Below are 19,305 nucleotides of genomic sequence, written 5' to 3'. Positions count from 1 at the left end.
ACTTTTGTGTGATAGCTGTTTAGGTCACACCTCTTCTTCCTGCCTCCCAAAATCATTCTCACAGACCCTTACATTAGGATATGCAGAAGAAATACGTTGTCAAGACATGTTTGTGCTGTGGTGAGATGCAAGTGAGGAAAATCCTGCTTTTATCCCCAAATATCTTCAGCGATGGCACTTTATTAACAAATGGTTATTGGCAGCAGAAAAAGCATTGTGAGAGACCATATTGTTTTATTTTTAGCATAGAAAGCGGCCCATTTCCACTTGCCATTCTTTATAAAGTCAGCATGGATTTTCATACATAGTGGAGATCATTAAAGCTACTCATTACATTTTATTCCTAGCTCAAGGCTTTGTTGCTCCATTCCACCACCACAAATCACAGGTTTTTTTTTTTTTTTGTACTTGAGATAAATCCATCAAACTATTTATCAAAGCTTTGGGCATAAAACTCAGGAACTTTCTCAATTTCAACACATCAATTTCACTATGTTGAAACTGTAAAAAAAAATTACCCTGCCTATCTACACCCCTCTTTATCCACATCAGTATATGGTGCATATTCCTCAGGTTAGGAGGCTTCTTTTGGTTCTAAAACACTGTTGGATTTAGATCACAAAACATTTTATAATGCAACAGAATTATTAAATTTAAATGTGCATAAGCCTCTTTTTTTCTTTGCTGAAATAATTGGAAACTCTCTTGGACCAACCAAAGACATAAGCTCAGTAAGGATTCATGTTCTATTGCAAAGCCTCCAGGTAGGAAAGTTCAAGGGTTTTTTTTAACAGCAAGTTAATCTTTGGACCAGGCTTTGAAATTGGAACAATTATAACATATAACCTGTGAATGTGCAAAAGGTTGTAGAGTGAGCTAGGGAAGCTCTCCGATGCTCAAGAGAGTTTGTGAAAGAGATTTAAGCCCAGGGTTTCGATTCTGGCAAAAGTATTAATATTTTGTTCTGAAGTCAGACATCGATATCTAGTTCTTTAAATGATCTATGAATCATGGCTTTAAAATGGCAGTGCTACCATGGTTGTTTATTGTGCTTTACTGGGAGTTTATTGCAAGCCATTTAAAAGCTTTCAATGAAACAGATCATAAAATGTTGGCCAGTATAGAGACTTACCAAGACTGCTGATGGTTCACATCTCTTAATTGAATTCTGGAGGAAATCCAAATAACCTGAGTTCTGTTTGTACACGTATATAGTTCCATATGCACAGCTGGCATGTACTGGCATCCCATCCTTTGCACTATACCCATTGGAAAGCAATTACCAGCTGCCCATCCAGAGAATGCCAACACCTAGCATGGAGGGGAGGGCATTTGCTAAGCCTATTCTTCCCACAGGTCCACTGGGACCCCTTTCTCTTTTGCCAGTGTATCTGCTGCCAAAACGCAGTGTAAGGATACACCCTTCCCTGCTATGGTGAAAGGTCTTACATTCCATTTGAACTACAGTATAGTTCTTAATTTTAAATGTTCATCCATATACCAGTAATCCTCAAATTACAACAGTTCATTTAGTGACCAGTCAAAGTTACAACAACACTGAAAAATAATCTCTACTTATGACTGTTTTCACAGTTAAAACCTTTGCAGCATCCCCATGATCACGTGATTAAGTACAAAGTACAGAGAAGAGCAACCAGGATGATTAGGGGACTGGAGACTAAAACATATGAAGAACGGTTACAGGAACTGGGCATGGCTAGTCTAATAAAGAGAAGGACCAGGGAAGACATGATAGCAGTCTTCCAATATTTGAGGGGATGCCACAGAGAGGAAGGGGTCAAGCTATTTTCCAAAGCATCCGAAGGCCAGACAAGGATGGATGGAAACTGAACAAGGAGAGATTTAACCTGGAAATAAGGAGAAACTTTCTGACAGTGAGAACAATCAACCATAATGGAACAGCTTGCCCTTGGAAGTTGCGGGAGCGCCATCACTTGAGACCTTCAAGAAGAGATTGGACTGCCATTTGTCAGAAATGATGTAGAGTCTCCTGCTTGGGCGGGGGGTTGGACTGGATGACCTACAAGATCCCTTCCAATTCTGATTATCTGTTATATCTGTGTGCAGAAGAATCTAGGAAGGCAAAACTTTAGAAAGTTCCTCATTTCTTTTCACGGCAGAGTAATCACAACAGCTGAGAAAGTCATGTTGTGCCTTTTCCTTTTGATCTGGTTTATGTTTTCTCCTCACATTCAGGAGATAGATAGTGGTTTTGGGACTGTCTGAACCTTGGCTCAAATCTAAGTTTTGATTCCTTCAGAATTCCTCAAAGTTTCATGTGCATTAATGAGGTTTCTGTTGGGTGAGGCAGCCTGGGCATTGGCTATCTCGGCATGAGATGGGGAAATAAACTGATGCGCAAATTGGTGCACTTAGTCTCAGGTGGCAAGAACCATTCATCACTGAACTGTTGAGTCTATATGACCAGGAATGGCAGAATTTACCCTTTCTCATTATAGCTTGGTTGTAATTTGGAACCTTGCAATGGATACGAATGGCATTTCTTGATGGTGATCTCAGTTGAATGCTGAGCAGCTTTGGCTGGCTTTCTGATCCAGCACCACATTTGCTCTCGCAGGGTTGAAAGGACAACAGAAGATACTAAAAAAATTGCTAGACTTTCCATTGGACTTATATTTTGTCCCCTGGGTAAATCCTGGGGCTATATCCATGAAGCAGCCTTCCTCAAGCATTTGGTCTCTCCTCCTCCCTCTTGCAGTCATATTATGAGTTTTCCACATGCAAGAGATTTTTGGCTATCAAGGTGAAAATGCTTGAGGAAGAGTAAATTGGTTGCCTCTTTTCTCTTTATATCTGTATCTAATATTTGCAAGCAGCCATGTATGCCTTTGGAAAGACAGAGTCTGAGCATTTTAAGTCAGCTAATCAAATAGCCTGGAGGGGTGATAGTTCAGTACCAGAAAATAGCACCCTAATAATATATTTCTCACCAAATTAGCTCTCAGCTGAATTGATTGCCATTATTTATATTCCAGCAGATAATTTGCCGGAGCTGTTGGCTGTGACTGAAGATGGCAAGCCATTCCCTGTTCAGTATGGTTCAGCTCACTGGCCTGAACAGCCTGATGTAGTTAACTGTATAATATCATTCACCAGCTTTCATGTTATACAGAATAAGTGAACCTCTGAAGCAATGTTTCTCAACTTTAGCTCTTTCATTATGCGTGGACTTCAACTCTCAGAATACTCCAGCCAGGACTGCAAAAGTTGAGAAAAACTGCCCTAGATAATTAGTGGGTAAGAGATTAGGCTTTGCTGGCTGTGGTTTTCTAGGAGTTGAAGTCCACACTTCTTAAACTGGTTAAGGTTGAGAAAACTGATCTAGAGAGTTAAGGATAAGGAATTAGGGTGGCCTAAACAGAGGCAGTGATGGCAGTACCAATTGCTTGTAGTAAACAGCCTATAATACCAGAAGCAGAAGGAAATGAACTACTCTTGTATCTCTGGTCTCTCTATCCAATGTCTGGGATCAGCAACAGAATCATCAGTAATCTTTTTAGAAGAATATATGCAGTGTGTTGACCTCCAGAAGATAGCAATAGCACTATATACTGCTTCACAGTACTTTACAGCGCCCTCTAAGCAGTGTACAGAGTCAACCTATTGCCCCAACAATCTGGATCCTCATTTTAGAAGGATGGAAGGCTAAGTCAACCTTGAGCCAGTCAGGATCGAACAGCTGGCAGTGAGCAGAGTTAGCCTGCAATATTGCACTCTAACCATTGTGTCAACAACGAATTCAGTTCCAAGACCAAACAACGCACAAACCAAAAAGTGTGTTAAATGGGGCGGGGGAGTAAAAAGATTACAAAGGGTATTTTAAAGGACTGTGCTTTTTTGTCAATTCGAGAGCAATCAATTATTTGGAGGGGGAAAAAAACTTAGATTTCTGTGTCTAACAATCTTTAGCTGAGTTTGTATTGCCAAGCTTTTTCTCAAGGAACTTGACCCAGCTGATTGTATGAATCCCATAAATAATCTCACATTCTCCAAATTCCAGGAAAATGAAAGTATTGATAATACTCAATTCTTCACAAGTCTAAAACTTTTTTTAAAAACAAATTTTATTCAGTTTTTCACATTAAAAACAAAAATCTCTTTTTAGTGGACAACATATTTCCAGGTCATCAACTTCACATACCAATATGAGATCAATTATACATTCATATATGTATACTTAATTCTATTATTACCTTTTCCATTCCAAATTTTCAGTAAGGAGAGAAACAAACACATTTATTCTAGCCTCTCCTTTCATTAATCTCAATTGAAACATCTTTTTGTTTCATTTCAATTATTTCAAATATAATCCTTCAATATTTATTTTAAAAATAAAGATAAACAATATGTGCTTGTCTAATAATAATAATAAAAATAAAGGTTACCAATGTCTCTCCTTGCTTTTAATAGTCTATATTAACTTATTTAGTTGGTTCTTTAGTCTGTCATATTCCCTTTCCATTACACATTCTTTTTATAAATTCTAGATTAATACAAATTTTAACACTAAAGAAAAAAAAACAAGTATAGGTTTCCCCACTTTTACTGCTTTGCGTGTGACACCTCAATGATTAAAATACACCTTTATTCCCTCATCTTGATTCCCAATAAATGATTATTTTTAAGAAGTTACAATAATAATCATTACATCTTCTCATTTGGATTCCGCAGCATATTTCCCCCCCCTTAATTTTTAATAAGAGTTATCAGTATCTATATTGCCCTATTTTCTAAATACTTTTAATTGCAGAAATATTCTTATTACCCCTTGTCACCCTGCAGAATCCCCTTTTTAATTCATCAACCATTATCTCTGAAAAAACAATTTCTTTTCAACATTTTACTATTTCCATATTTCTTTATTTCATGCACCTGTTTCTTACTGCTTCTCCTCCCCCTCTTTTCCCCATATCTTTTCTCATTCCAGTTTATATCCCCCTCTTTCTTAATATCTTCCTTTCCCCTTTTCTGCTAGGTCTTTCTGCCTTTCCCAACTTCACAGGTATTCCCCCTTCTGATTGCCTTCTTAAATATCAACTTTTAAACCTTTCCTCCTTCCCCACTTCTGTGTAATGTTCTTTGTGTTAATTGTCTGTTTAAAATGTCTTCTCCTTGAGTCGACTCATCCTCCTCTGAAGCTTTTTCTTCTTGTTCTTCAATTGCCATTTCCATTTTTTCTAACACAGGGCAAAGTGATTCGCCTATTTCCTGTAGTAATTCTCTCATATTTTTAAGTTCCATTTTTAATTCCCGAAAAGCATCATTACACACTCTTATATTTTATGATCGTTAACACACACACAAAAACACCTTTACTTTCCTTCTTTCAATTTTCTAAAGTTCTCAATTATTCCAGCCCAGGGTCTATACCAAAAACATCAATCAATCCCACAGTCAGTCTTTCCTTGCTTTTTTCTTTATTCTGGTTCTGCTTTCACTTTCTAAGATTCTTACTTTGTTTCAATATTTCTTTAATGTTATATCCACACAAGTTCATTCAGAAACAGGATGCTTTCCATTTTGTTTGAGCTCAAGTTTTTGTCAATTTTTTTTGTCAAGCTTTTGTCACTCTCGATTATACAAAGTCTTCACCTTTTTCCCCTATTTTTTATTTAGGGTTTTTCGAACCTCAATATTCCAGCACAGTCCAGTCTCCAATTTATAAACTTTATTGTTATTATTTTTTGACAATCTTAAGTCCAGCGTTATTTTATGCCTGTTTATTGCCAAGATATTTTAGTCCAATTTAGTTAAAGTTCCAGCTTCTTCCTTTCCCGGTTCGAAGCCCCGCTTAGCTGTCAAAAATATTTTCTTTTCTTTTTTTTCCTGTCCCTTTGTAATTTCGCTGCTCACTTTTCTTTTCTTAAAAATTCCATGTTACCTTAATCCCGGGGTAATTTTGTTTACTTGTATTGCCCAGTTGTCCCGGTTCAGATGTTATCCACCTCTTTCTTCCCTCCTGCTCAAATCTTAATCCAGCTCCTCTGTGGGGTGGCCATTTTAAACCACCACTGCAGTTGTCTTCGGGGGAAAAAAGACCAAGCCTGGGGGGGAGGGGAGATGCGGCTCCCCTCAACCTGGCTTGCAGCTTCCCCTTACTTCGTCACCCCTCCAAGGCAGCTTCAGCCCCCAATTGTAATAATCGGGGCTCTCCAACGAAAGAGCACGGACCATGGCCACAGAGAGTCACAATCTATGGTCCGTCAGTGAGGAGGCTCTGCCTTCTTCCCACAAGTCTAAAACTTATACGTAACTATGGCAGGCTGTTTCTTCAGTTTGGGCTTAGCATGTTGCCAGAATTCAGTTTGTAAACTATGAATTCGTCTGCTGTGGGAATCCAGTCTCTCAGCATTTTCAGTTTAGCATCATCAAATTGAGATCGGTTGCTATTAATTTCATGGGAAATTTCTTGGCAGCAGTAGAGAAGTGATTTTTTCCATTTCTCCTTCTTGTATTACTTTTCACTTCCCAGTTTAGCCTCCAGCCTTGGCATTGATAGTTAAATCATAGCTTAGTATTAGTTATGAATCTAATTGCTGCCTTTATGCTGTTGGGCCATCACATGGAAAATGTTCGAAGTATGGCCAATTAGGACACTTTTGATCCTTTCAATTTCAAGGTCCCTCATCTTGCATGCTTGCTTTGCAAGGAAAAAGAAACCAAGTATATGTAAGCCTCAACAAAAGAGAAGGGAAGAGGAACAGCGCAGGAAACAACATCATAGTTAGGTTCAAGTGAATATACCTTGGCAATATCATTTCTTCCTACCCATGAGTTTTCCTCTGCCTTCTCCCCCAGCCAAGGAGTGAAATGGGTTTAAGTGATCCCTAGCAGCATTTTCTCCCTTAGTCAAAGATTGACCGACAGCGGCCTCAAAGAGGGAGGTTAAATCTCGTAGGTTTTGTCATCCATTACATTGAAAGGAAATTGCAGGACTGACAGTGAGGAAGAACAGAGGTAGTCTTGGCAGGCTAACAAGCTTAATGCTGGTCTAGTTTCCTCCCATTCAAAGGTGAGTGGTAGCACTTCAGCATGAGAAAAGACCCTTCAGCACACCATTCGTTATGTAAATAAACACAATCATTGTATCTAAAACTGTTTAATGTTGTCCCTTTGAGTCAGTGTTGACTCCTGGTGACACTCTGGACGAGTCCTTGCAGTTTTCCTCAGAGAATTTTGGAAGTGGTTTGCCCTTGCTTGATTCTTAGGGCTGAGAGGGAGTGACTGGCCAAAGGTCACCAAGCTGACTTAATGCTTATAGCAGGTCCAGAACCTGGTCTGTAGCCTGGTGCTTTAACCATTAAACCAAACTGGCTTTCTTATGTATTTATACATTATATATTGTATTCACATATTTACAGTGAATCACCACCTCCATAAGAAGAAAAGTGCCTGGAGGGAGCCATGCCAATAAGGAATTTTCACAAGTGTGTAATGTTCTCTTTCCAGGGTGAGTTGCTGAGTCCATGTCGGTGTGACGGATCAGTGAAGTGTACACATCAACCTTGCCTGATCAAATGGATCAGTGAGAGGGGATGCTGGAGCTGTGAGTTGTGTTACTACAAGTACCACGTCATTGCCATAAGCACAAAGAACCCCCTGCAGGTAAAGGTACTAGAGATTATTCCAAAGTCCCTTCCTTTCCTTGTTTTGACTTTTCTCTGCTTCCTATATTTGCACTGTTGGTTATGCGTGTGTGGCTTTTCATTATACGGTGCCCTTATTTTGGTGAAGAAACGGACCATTCACTTTAGTTATTTTTTAGAAAACGCATCCAGGTGACCAGGGTGAAAAATAAATGGAGATTTCAAAATAAAATATCTTGCCAAACAAACACGAAAAGTTTGCCTCCACAAGATTGTCAGCTGTGGCTTTAACCAGGGGACACATCGTCCACAGTAAAAATTAGATTCTCAGTTGCTAACTTGCACAGGTCTAAAACAGAGCACCTGCTGTTTGCAATGGGAGGGGGAAAAAAAACCCTTTTGGTGCATGTGAAAGTTTCCTTCCATTGTCAGCAGCAGGCCCTGAGGCTGAGATGGTGGGCGGACTGAGTTTTTCTGCACTGCAGCCTGAATCTGCTCATGCTGGTTGAAAGTCTGGATTTTAGGTCCTGCCTCAGGCTTGGGATGATGCCGGATCTGGAAACTGTTCTGTCTGAGCATCAGCAATGATGGGCTGCTGAAGGCCACCGATTGATTGGTTCTTCATCTTTGTCTCCCAAAATGTTGGCAAGAGAAGTAGGGGAAATAGAAGAGGCCATTCTCCTCTTCTATTTCCCCTACTTCAGGAGTTGGCAAGAAAAATAGGAAAAGTGTTCTGAATATTACTGATATGCCTTTTTTCCCATACTAGTAGAGTCCTGATTCTCTTGCTGCCAAAAGCCCAGCAGCTGAGGATTAAAAGGGTTGTCCATTGCAGGTCAATAGGAGCAGGTCAAGCCTCTGCCTTTAAATTCAGGAAGATTCAGCTCATACCAAATACTGTGGCAGAAGTCAAAACATGGCATTTCTGCAGTCAAGCGAGAAAGCACCAATGTGAGCCACATTTGGGATAGATGAGGTGAGCTGAAGGCTGGATCATCTGTTCATATTCTTCAAATCCATTTCATGAAGTATAACCAGTCTGCATTTAGTGGACAATACAGAAGAAACTCTGATTCAGGTCTGGATCTTGGTGAGAGGTAGCAGAAAGAAGGATTAATAACCTAGAATATCCTAGCCACCAGAATATAAAATGAGAGGAAACCTCACTCGCTAGTAGGACTGATTATGTTATCTAGTATGGATATCAGTAGTAATATTCTACCAGTTCGGCCTGGTTCAGGCAAACCAGTAGTAAAAAATAGTACCATTCGACCGAACCAATAGAAAAAAAACAGCTACTCCTTCAGCTGAACCGATATTTTTTTCTTCCCGGCAATCAGCTGTTCCAACGATCAGCTGTGTCCCCTTGCTGTCTTACTGCTTTGCCCAGGAGGCTTCCCTTAGGGCTAGGAGGCCAAAAGGGGCACGTGGGGGGGGGGTACTGTGCACCCCTCCGTGCTCCATTTTTTGCCTCCTGGACCTCAGGGAAGCCTCCTGGGAGCAAAAACGGCCTCCCAAGAGGCTTCCCTGAGGCCCAGGAGGCCAAAAAAAGGGAGTGCGGTGGGGTTGCTGCTGCAAAAAAAAGAAAAGAAGAAGCCATGCCCACCCAGTCACATGGCCACGCCCACCTAGCCACGCCCACAGACACAGTAGCAAAAATATTTGCATCTCACCCCTGATGGATAATGAAACGTCTGCAAGAAAACTACCAAGCTCAGAGAGCACCCAGAAGCCAAAGCTCAACCCTGAACAGCAGATACTCCCTTCTGTTTGTAATAAATAGAGGAATGTGCTTAAACTCCTAATATTTAAGCAAAGTATTAAGCTCTGTGTGCTGATGTTACAGACTTTTTAGCGTTTTGTCTCCAGCTACTGCCAGGTAGCTCACTTAGAAGCCAGCACTGAATTAGTGGAAAGGATACATGCCGTTGTGTTGCACCAGTCAATTTAATTTATGGCAACTGCACAATTTGATCTATTAGAAACTGCAAGTCAGCTAAAATACAGCGACTCCTGAGACATACTCCATTCGGTTTTGAGGCATACAATGTGGAGGCAACTGCCTTCCTGCTTCAAAGTCAGCAATATTATTCCTGTTTAACTTGTTCAGAACACAAATCCCTGCTGAATTCAGAGTTAGTGTATCAGGAACTGGAAACTGTCATTTTTAATGAAAGGAAGCAACCCTCTGCCTCATTTGCAGCATGTTTTTCACAAATTGTATTTGCATCCCACTTTTCTTCTGAAGAGTTGAAAGCAAACATATGTTCGAAGTCACTATTGGGTCATCAAAATAACCCCTGGTGGGTAGGAAGGAGATTCTGTGGCTGTGTGTGGGGTCTCTTCAGTAGATCTCAGCAATTTGAAACCATCTCCCTTATATGTCCTCTGTGTACTAGAGCACATCATCACTCTTGGAGGGAAAATATATACAGGAGCACATAGCTGCATGAGAACTGGTGAAATTGCCAGTAAGGAATATGTCATTTTGAACTAGAATGCCATTAAAGACCTGAATCAATGATCAATAACATACCAACCATCATCACCACCCCCGCACGCCAAAGTCTACAAATAGTCAATAGATGAAATGAATGTGATCTCTTTTCCACAAATAATGTTTATTTTAGTGTTTAATCAACATTTTAATTTACAAGATAAACTAAAACTTCCTTTGTTTCTCCTCACCCCCGGCTTCCCTTAATTCCATAGAATAAACAGTTCTAAATAATTAGTTTTAAAATAGAAAAAGATTTAAAATGTTTTCCCGCTGAGAGAGAAATGTAAGAAAAATAATATTAAAGGATTGTGCTTGATTCCTTTAATCTTGACCTTTCAGGGACTTGTTTAGTACCTCTATAAGTTTGAAAACAGTCTGATGACACTGTCATGAAAGATATCATTTCATCAAATAATTGCCACAGTGGGCACTATTGGTGACAAAACAGAAACAGAAAGATAAATGTAAATAGTGAAGCTAAAAGATTAGGTGCTGGAGTTTCTGCTTCAAGTTCAGCCTGTTTCACAGAAAGATAAACAGTTGAGGCTGAAAATAGATGAAGTTTTTCATTGGATGTGTGTGGTGGCTCTGTGGTTCGGTTTGGGCTTGATATAGTGATTTGAAAAAAATGCCTGATATATCTTGGACTGATTAAAAGTTTCTCTCTTTCTACTCAGAGTTAAATCTAGAACAAACATCGCTTGACTATCTTAGGAGATCCCCAGAAGGTTTAGTTATTTAACTTGGCCCAAACTGTATGAGAAGTCTGGTGGTGGGGATAACAGAAATGGATTTACCAGGAATTTCAGGAGGGCAGCATCTTGAGATCATATTGCTGAAATTTGGCAACCAAACTTCATCAGTGTGATTAATTAATTAATTAATGCACTACCTGACTCTGTAGTTACATCCTCAAACCCTCACTCCTTTAACCTCAAACTATCCACTATTGACCTCACCCCATTCCTAAGAGGTCTGTAAGGGGCGTGCGTAAGTGCACCATCATGCCCCCCGTCCCTGTCCTGTTGTCCCCATTTAATTGTACTTGTTTTCTGTATTCTTACTCATGTTTATACTTATACCTATTATTTTGTAAGTGATTGACAAATCAAATAAATAAAATAAAATAAAAAATTAATAATAATAGATTCACTACCACTAACATTGGTAGTTATTGTACTGATTCCTCTGTCAACAATGTTGAACAAGTCAGCCCGTGGCAATCAAACATGTCTGCCAGGTTATCACACCTCCTTTACATGAACAATATAAAGATGTGTGAAAAAAACACCCTGTGAAATAGTATTGCTACTCAGCACTGTCATATATTCAGCCAAGATATTGCAATGGACAGATGTGTCACAGTGAAAACTGGAGGAATCAAGTTTCCCTCTGGAAATAACATGAAGGTTCTACTTGAAGATGATCGCTACAAATATCGGGGCATCCTTCAAGCTGTGAATATCAAGGAGAAAATTAGAAGTGAATAGATCAAGAGAATGAAGAAGTCCAAAGTCAGGGAAGGAAATATCATCAAGGCAATTAACACCTGGGCAATTTCAGTCATTAGATACACATCTGGATTAATGGACTGGCTCAAGCAGAACTAAAAGCCCTGGATAGGAAGACCAGAAAAATAATGAGAATGAATCATGCCCTTCACCCATGAAGTAATGTTGAGAGAACTACTTACCAAGGCAAATAGGTAGATATGGAATGCTGCAAGTACATCAGATAGTTCAAGAAGAAAAAATGGCTTTGGAAGAATATCAGAGGAGACAGTGAAGAAGATACTCTGAAGCTAGTATACCATGAAGGCATACTCAGTACTTCGGACGTTCTCTATCTTGTCTTCTTGATTAATGCTGGAGTCCTCCCAAAGAGACTTTGTTCTTTGGCTTTCAGAAGTTTTTTGTTTTATAGGAAATAAAATTCCACTTCATGCATTATTTTAGCTGCTTGATTTTTACTCCTTTTCTTTCTTCTTGCTCCCCATATTTTACTGATTGTTATTAGCTGCCCTGAGCAGTGTGTTAGTATTAGAAGGAGAGAATATAAACTTAAGCATTCCTATAAATATACAGGCATCATCAATCTTTCTGAGGGAACAAAATCTGAATGGGTGAAATTTGAAAGAATTGGGTGACTGTTGATGACATCATCTTGAAAGGTTTTTTTAAAAAAACACAGAAAGTCCTTATAACTGTTTTGACATATGAAATAGAATTAAATTGTATTTGCAGCTGAAGTTGCCACATGTGTGAAATACAGTTTGCACATTTCTGATTGGTGGGTGACAGGAATTTGGTGCAGTGTTTTGTTTCTCAGCCCTGCTCATTGCTGGGCAGTGTAATGATGACTTTTGAGAAGAAACTTGCCAAATTACACATAGATTTTATGCATTAAAATGTAGATGATGGGAAGGAAATAAGCACTAGATTGTTTCAATCTATACATGCCATTATTCAAAGATTAGCCTATAAGATGTCAAAATGTTTTTTGTCGTCTTACCAGTATTCTAAACCAGCAAAAATAACAGTAGGGTTTAATATGATCTCAATGCTCTTTTCTAGACTCCACTGGTTAGGGTCAAAATAATACTTGCTTGTATTTTGAAATGTACCAATTCAGTCTCGGAAATTGGTTTTGCCTGAGATATTATAGCAAGCTGTAAACATACCCAGCTTGAGGTAAAAATTAGTTTGGGTTAGCGCAATGCACAATGCTTCCACTTAAAAAACAATTACCCCCTTCTTCCCTACTCCCAGTAAAACCAATTGTATGGGTTCCACAGTGATTTCATAATGTAAGGAAACTTCATAATGTGTCAAGAAATCTTCATTTCCCAGTGGCCTAGTATAGCCATGTAGCACATGAGGCAAAGTATATTGGAAATATTCCTTTTTGCTTCAGTGAGGTAGCCATTTAACTTGGAATGCTCAAACTAAATGAGTATTTTCTAGTGCAAATAGCTATAAAAAAAACCCCTCACCTCTGTGGGACAGGTAATGTTTTTGCATTTCTCTCTGGTGAAACTAATCAAAACATAATCTTAATAAGCGAGCTATCTGTGCATCTGCACGACAGACTAAAAGGCTCATGAAAGAACAAAGGTTATTCCTGGGTCCAAACATGTGCCAAAGAGCCAAAGAATGATTCTGTACTTTCAATATTCCAGAGGAGGAATGAGCAAGGCTTATGGGACAGCTTAGAATGAAGCAACCTAAGAAATGGGATGGGATGGGACAGAACAGAATCAGAGGTGGTATTCAGTAGGTTCTGACCAGTTCTGGAGAACCAGTAGTGGAAATTTTGAGTAGTTCAGAGAACCAGCAAATACCACCTCTGACAAGGTTTTACATTCTTGCCCTGCCATGCCCACCAAGCCACAGCCACAGAACCGGTAGTAAAAAAGTTTGAATCCCACCACTGAACAGAATAGAATAGAATTTTTATTGGCCAAGTCTGAATAGTTAATCTTGAGATTTAACAGAGGAATCTTAACAAAAAGAAAGAGAGAAACTGATCGTTTTCCTCTGCAGATAGAAGATGCACCTTCATTTGTTTGAGATGGGTAGCTATATCAGTTGAAATGCATGAATAAATAAAATGACATTTTCTTCGTTAGCTCATCTATTAACTTCTGTGATATTTAATTCTGAAAAATGAGAAGAAGAAATTTACTTCCTGGGTATGTTGGAGAGATCCCATAGCCCAAACATACCATTAAACGATTCATTAACACAGGGGAAAATAAACATGCCCTTGATTTGGAGTACTAATAAGATAACATTAAAAAAATTTTTATAAATGATTGACTAACAATAATTAAATAAAATAGCAAAAAGCCAACAAAAAGTAGATTATTAGCAGACCAGATTTAAATAGGAAATCCATACAGATATATTATAGATATTTCAGCAAAATTAATTCACAGGTGTTAGCAGACATTTTACCCCTCCTGGCCCAGGAACAGAGTCATGCCTTTAGGGTCTTGCAAAAGCCAACAGACCAGGACTAATCTGATCTCCAGGGATTATCCCAAATGCTATTTTATTTCCTCTAATTTACAATAGATTTGTTTAGTAAAAAATAGTGTCAACCATTGCTTAATGCTGGGACATCAAGGTGACACAAAAGAGGTATGAATACCAAGATATATTAGAATATAATGCAACAAAACCAAAATTAACATTTCATGTTTTATTAGTCTTTTTTTTAAAACTACAGTAATGGAGTTCAACTAATTCCTAACCAACTCTTAAGAAAGCAGCAGGATAGAAATATAGAAAAATGACAGGACAGGGAACACTAATGTTGGAGGGATAACCAGAGCAGGAATTAATACTGACTTTTTCCAGATGCTGTCGCAAATTCAGAATTGCCCTTCCTTCTGAGAACTACTGCATAACAATGAAGTCCATTTTGTTTAAATTGCTGTTACAATCTTGTCCAAAAAATCCATGTGGAAATGTTATTGGATGTTAATTAGCGTGATTTGGTGCCTATGCATCAAGAACTAATTCGATATTTCTCTTTTTTTTTCTTTCTGGCTTGTTTGTTGCTGCCTTCCTGTTCCCTGGGGCTTTACACAGTGGCAGACTATTTCTCTGACCGTCATCGAAAAAGTTCAGATAGCAGCAGCCATCTTGGGTTCCCTTTTCCTTATCGCCAGTATCTCGTGGCTTATCTGGTCAACTTTCAGTCCATCTGCTAAGTGGCAGCGCCAAGACCTGCTCTTCCAGATCTGTTATGGGATGTATGGCTTCATGGACATTGTCTGTATAGGTGGGTGAATGAATCTCTTAAAGTACGGGAAGTAGCCAAAGGAATATTTGACTCTAAACAGTTCCTGGGCGAGAGCAATTGCTACCTATCTTCTTGATAGGGTGTAAAGGAGAAAGTAGAAGCAAAGGTGGTTTCCTTAGAGCTAACTAAAACATGTGGATTAAAATAGACTAACTAACCCCTCTGCTACATGGTAACTCTTCTTGTCAACCATTGTAAGCCATCTAAAACTCTTCCTCAGTATGAGATTAAACCTAACTTTATTAATTCAGAATCAAAGTGGATAGACCCTAGTGGTTGGAATAGCCTATAGTTTCTCTCTTAAACTCCATAAAATAAGGTATAAAATAGTGAAGATTCAAAGCTGTGGTTATTCTCATTTACACTCCTATCTTTATACACAGAAAAGCTTAAATACGTTTGCTTTGGTTGGGGAGAATGTACTTTTTAATTTCTGATGTTTTGGACATCAGACTGTTTATAGAAATCAGAATGAATCCAATAATATTTGACGCTGGGAATCAAAATTCTGTTCTATTCTGCAGGGCTGGTTAAGGAGAGCTTTAATTTTATACTTCAGCACTTTTACAAGTGCAAGTTTTGATATTGTCCTGGATGGTATTAACCAAAACGCAGTCTATTCCGATTCTTAAGATTACTGTATGTCCTCTGTGCAGGAACACTCCTCTCTCTGCTGAGGACATGGTTTTCTGCAAAAGAGAAGTTTAACTCTATGGATGGGTTCACTGGGTTTGTTAACTTTCCTTTTTTATATATGATGGTTAATACCATTTGAATTGAATGACTGACTTCACACATTACAGGTAGTTCTTGACTTATAACCGTAATTGAGCCCAGAATTATGGTCATATTGGGGTGGTCATTAAGCAGATCATCATGTAATCATGTCTGATTTTATTACCTTTTTTGTGACGGTCATTAAGCCAATGCCATGGTCATTAAATGAGTTTGTTTTCCTCAGTGTGTCTTTTTTTTTCAGGAAACCAGAAGTAAACTAGCAAAAAACACTGAAAATTATGTGATGTTGCAATCAGCCAAACTGGTTGCCAAGTGCCCAAAATGCAATCATGTAATTGCTGGGGGAGGCGTGGACCTCAAAACTTTGAAAAAGTGTCTCAAGTAACTCTAGAGATTGTAACTTTGAATGGTTGCTAAGCAATCAGTCATTAAGTGAGGACTACTGTATACCATGGTGAACTGAAACAAAGCACATTTAAGCTAGTATAATTGCATGTGTCTAACCATTTTGTTGCAAACTAATATCTAACAACCATCTTTCTTTTTGGGAGCCTGGAGGTCATGGAATTACTAGCAGTAGCAATAGCACTTAAACTTATATACCTCTCCATAACAGCACTCTCTGGGCAATTTACAATGCCAGCATCTTACAAGGCCACACCTGGAATACTGCATCCAGTTTTGGTCACCACTTTACAAAAAAGATGTTGAGACTCTGGAAAACGTGCAAAGAAGAGCAACTAAGATGATTAAAGGCCTAGAGACTAAAACATATGCAGAACTGTTGCGGAAATTGAGCTTGGCTAGTCTAGAGAAAAGAAGGACTAGTGGTGACACGATAGCAGCATTCCAGTATTTGAGAGGCTGCCACAAAGAGGAGGGGTTAACTTATTTACCAAAGCATCTATAGGCAGCATAGAAGCAATGGATGGAAACTAATCAAGGAGAGAAGCTACCTGGGATTAAGGAGAAACTTCCAAACAGTGAGGACACTTAATCAGTGGAACAGCTTACCTTCAGAAGTTGTGGGTAGTTCATCACTGGAAGTTTTTAAGAAGAGACTGGGCAGCCACTTGTCTCCTGCTTGATCAGGGGGCTGGATTAGAAGACCTCCAAAGTCCCTTCCAGCTCTATTCTGATTGACTGAATTCTCATTTTATGGACCTGGAAAGGATGGCAGGCTGAATCATCTTTGAGCCCTGTCAGGATCGAACTGCGGGCTGTAGGCAGAGTCAGCCTACAATACTGCATTCTAACCACTGCGCCATAGTGTCTCTCCGTTAAGAAGGCTACAGCAAAAGGCAGGGGCAAGTAACACTTTGGGCAAACACAGAATTCCAAGAGACAACATATAAGATTGTATTACCTCCTATTCTCGTGTATAAAAGCTGATTTAGCAAACAGTCGTGTCTTCTTGCAATGGTGGCAAGTGTTTTTCATGGAGGTGAGATTATTATTATTATCAGGCAGGTGCACAGCTGAACTTTTCTCCCTCATCTGCTGCCCACCACAGACTGTTTGAGGTGATGCACCCATTAGGCAACAGGGCAGCCTCATGGAGGAGGAAGAGGAGGAGGAGGTCTTTCCAATGGTTCTTGGGGAATGGAAAGAGGCAAAACTGTAGTGTTTATGTGTTTGATTGCTGATAGGAACACAAAGGAAGTAAGTGGGTAGCTAATGGCTGTCAGGAAGTTACATGATTAACATAACTTTGACAAAGAAGAAAAGGCTGGAAGGAACTGGTTAGCTCATCTGTCAGCAGGAAGTAAACATTCTCCTTTCATCCATGAGTTGGATGCCATAGGAGCAAAATAAGCCAGCACTTAATTGGAGGGGGCAGAAAATAGGTATGTTTTGATTGCATTTAAGAACTGGGTGTGATTTCTTAATTTCCGCTTCATTTGATTGCAACCTTTATGTGTTTTCCAAAGAGCATTGAAAATTGGATCATGCACTAAAGTTTTATCTGGCACAGAGATGCAGTGGAAAGTTGTTCACTGTTGTTGTTTTTTAATTTATCACAAACTGCTTATAGATAAGATAGTATTTTAAGAAAAAAATTGCACCCCGAGATTCTGTTCCATTTATAGTTGCCAGAAAAGGAATCCTCCTAGCAAGGTATTTTAATTTGAAGTTATAGCTCATTGCTTCTGCTTTTAATTCCAGGAAGTATAAAATATGCATGGCTGTTTCTCAAAGGACAAAGGATTTTGGAAATGTGAAATATCAAGGCTAAGTGTTTAGCAGGCTAGCATGCAAAAAATTAATAGCAGTGTTAAAAAAAAAACTGGAAATGTATGCTACTCTCATACTGCCGAGAGCTGGGACATGCATTTCTGAATAGTTTGTTTGTTTTTTTAATCTGAATGATTTATATACAAAAAAAGGAGAAGAATTTGGGAGTTTAGAAAGTCTCAAGCAGTAGGCACAATCTCATTTGGTCAGCAGGACCATTGCTTCATGCCACCATTAGGAAGACCTAGGAAATGATTGTGATGCTGCCTGGGCATATAACAGGTAACCTACCTTCTTAGAGTAGTCTCAAGACATCCAAGAGATGAGATGTAGAATATAAAAGGCTCAGCAGTGACCTCAGGGTGAACATGGGGGTCCAACTGTCTGGCGAAAGCAGCATTGCACTACGGCAAGGGTGTCAAACTCAAGGCCCAGGGGCCAGATCCGGCCTGGGGGGTGCTTAGATCTAAGGCCACCCTAGAAACAGTGAAGGACTGGCCTGCGGTGCCTCTGCCAGTGAAAATGGAGCTCAGGAGGGCCGCACATGGGTCAAAGGGTTGTAGGAGGCTGTCGAAGCCAAAACTAGATCTCAGGAGCCCATTTTCTCTGGTCACAGGCACCCCCAACAGAAGTGACTTAGAGCTGGCCATATCCACCCACCCCAGCTCCCCAAGGTCAAACACAACCCTGATGTGACCCTCAATGAAATCAAGTTTGACACCCCTGCACTATTGCAACCCAAGACCTAGTCCTTTGTGTAGTGATCTTGCACACATGTGAAAAAATGGCAAGCATGAATTACAACACTGCTTTCATGGTATTGACAAAAGCAGACAGAACTGCAAACTCCCATGTGCAGTCTGTTACAACTAGAAAACTCTTTTGACCAACCATACTCAATGTATTGTCCTCAATGGAACTGCATCTACATGGAGGGAAGTATGCAGTGGGGTACCCCAAGGGTCTGTTTTAAGCTCAGTACTCTTCAACATCTTCATCAATGATTTGGATGAGGGGATAGATGGGGAACTCATCAAATTTGCAGACAACACCAAGCTAGCAGGAATAGTCAACACTCCAGAAGACAGGGTTAAGATGAAGAAGGATCTTGACAGACTTGAACATTGGGTGCTATCTAACAAAATGAACTTCAACTGTGAAAAAAGTAAGGTTCTACATTTAGGCAAGAAAAACAAAATGTGCAGATGCAGTCTATATGGTACCTCGCTCAACAGTAGTAACTGTGAGAAGGATCTTGGAGTCCTAGTGGACAACCATTTAAATATGACCCAGCAGTGTGCAGCAGCTGCCAAAAAAGCCAACACAGTTCTAGGCTGCATAATCAGAGGGATAAACTCATGATCACAGGAAGTGTTAATACCACTTTATAATGCC

The 19,305-nt window shown here is 39.4% G+C and overlaps 1 protein-coding gene across 2 annotated transcripts in view; it reads left to right on the top strand.

The window, feature by feature from the left end:
- The window catches only part of MARCHF4 (membrane associated ring-CH-type finger 4), a 144,424-nt gene that overhangs the window by 105,513 nt on the left and 19,606 nt on the right, over positions 1 to 19,305 (top strand). The window contains exons 2-3 of one of the 2 annotated variants that reach the window (XM_026707992.2): positions 7,492 to 7,647; positions 14,724 to 14,916. In XM_026707992.2, the coding sequence (XP_026563777.1) occupies positions 7,492 to 7,647; positions 14,724 to 14,916 (349 nt within the window). Of the gene's footprint in view, positions 1 to 7,491; positions 7,654 to 14,723; positions 14,917 to 19,305 lie in introns of both variants that reach the window. The other variant, XM_087920515.1, reaches the window with a different exon arrangement.

This window comes from Pseudonaja textilis, chromosome 1, assembly GCF_049901715.1.
Source record: "Pseudonaja textilis isolate UNSWEBS1 chromosome 1, rPseTex1.2, whole genome shotgun sequence".
NCBI classification, from domain to species: Eukaryota; Metazoa; Chordata; class Lepidosauria; order Squamata; family Elapidae; genus Pseudonaja; species Pseudonaja textilis.
This window is presented reverse-complemented; position numbering and strand designations above follow the sequence as displayed.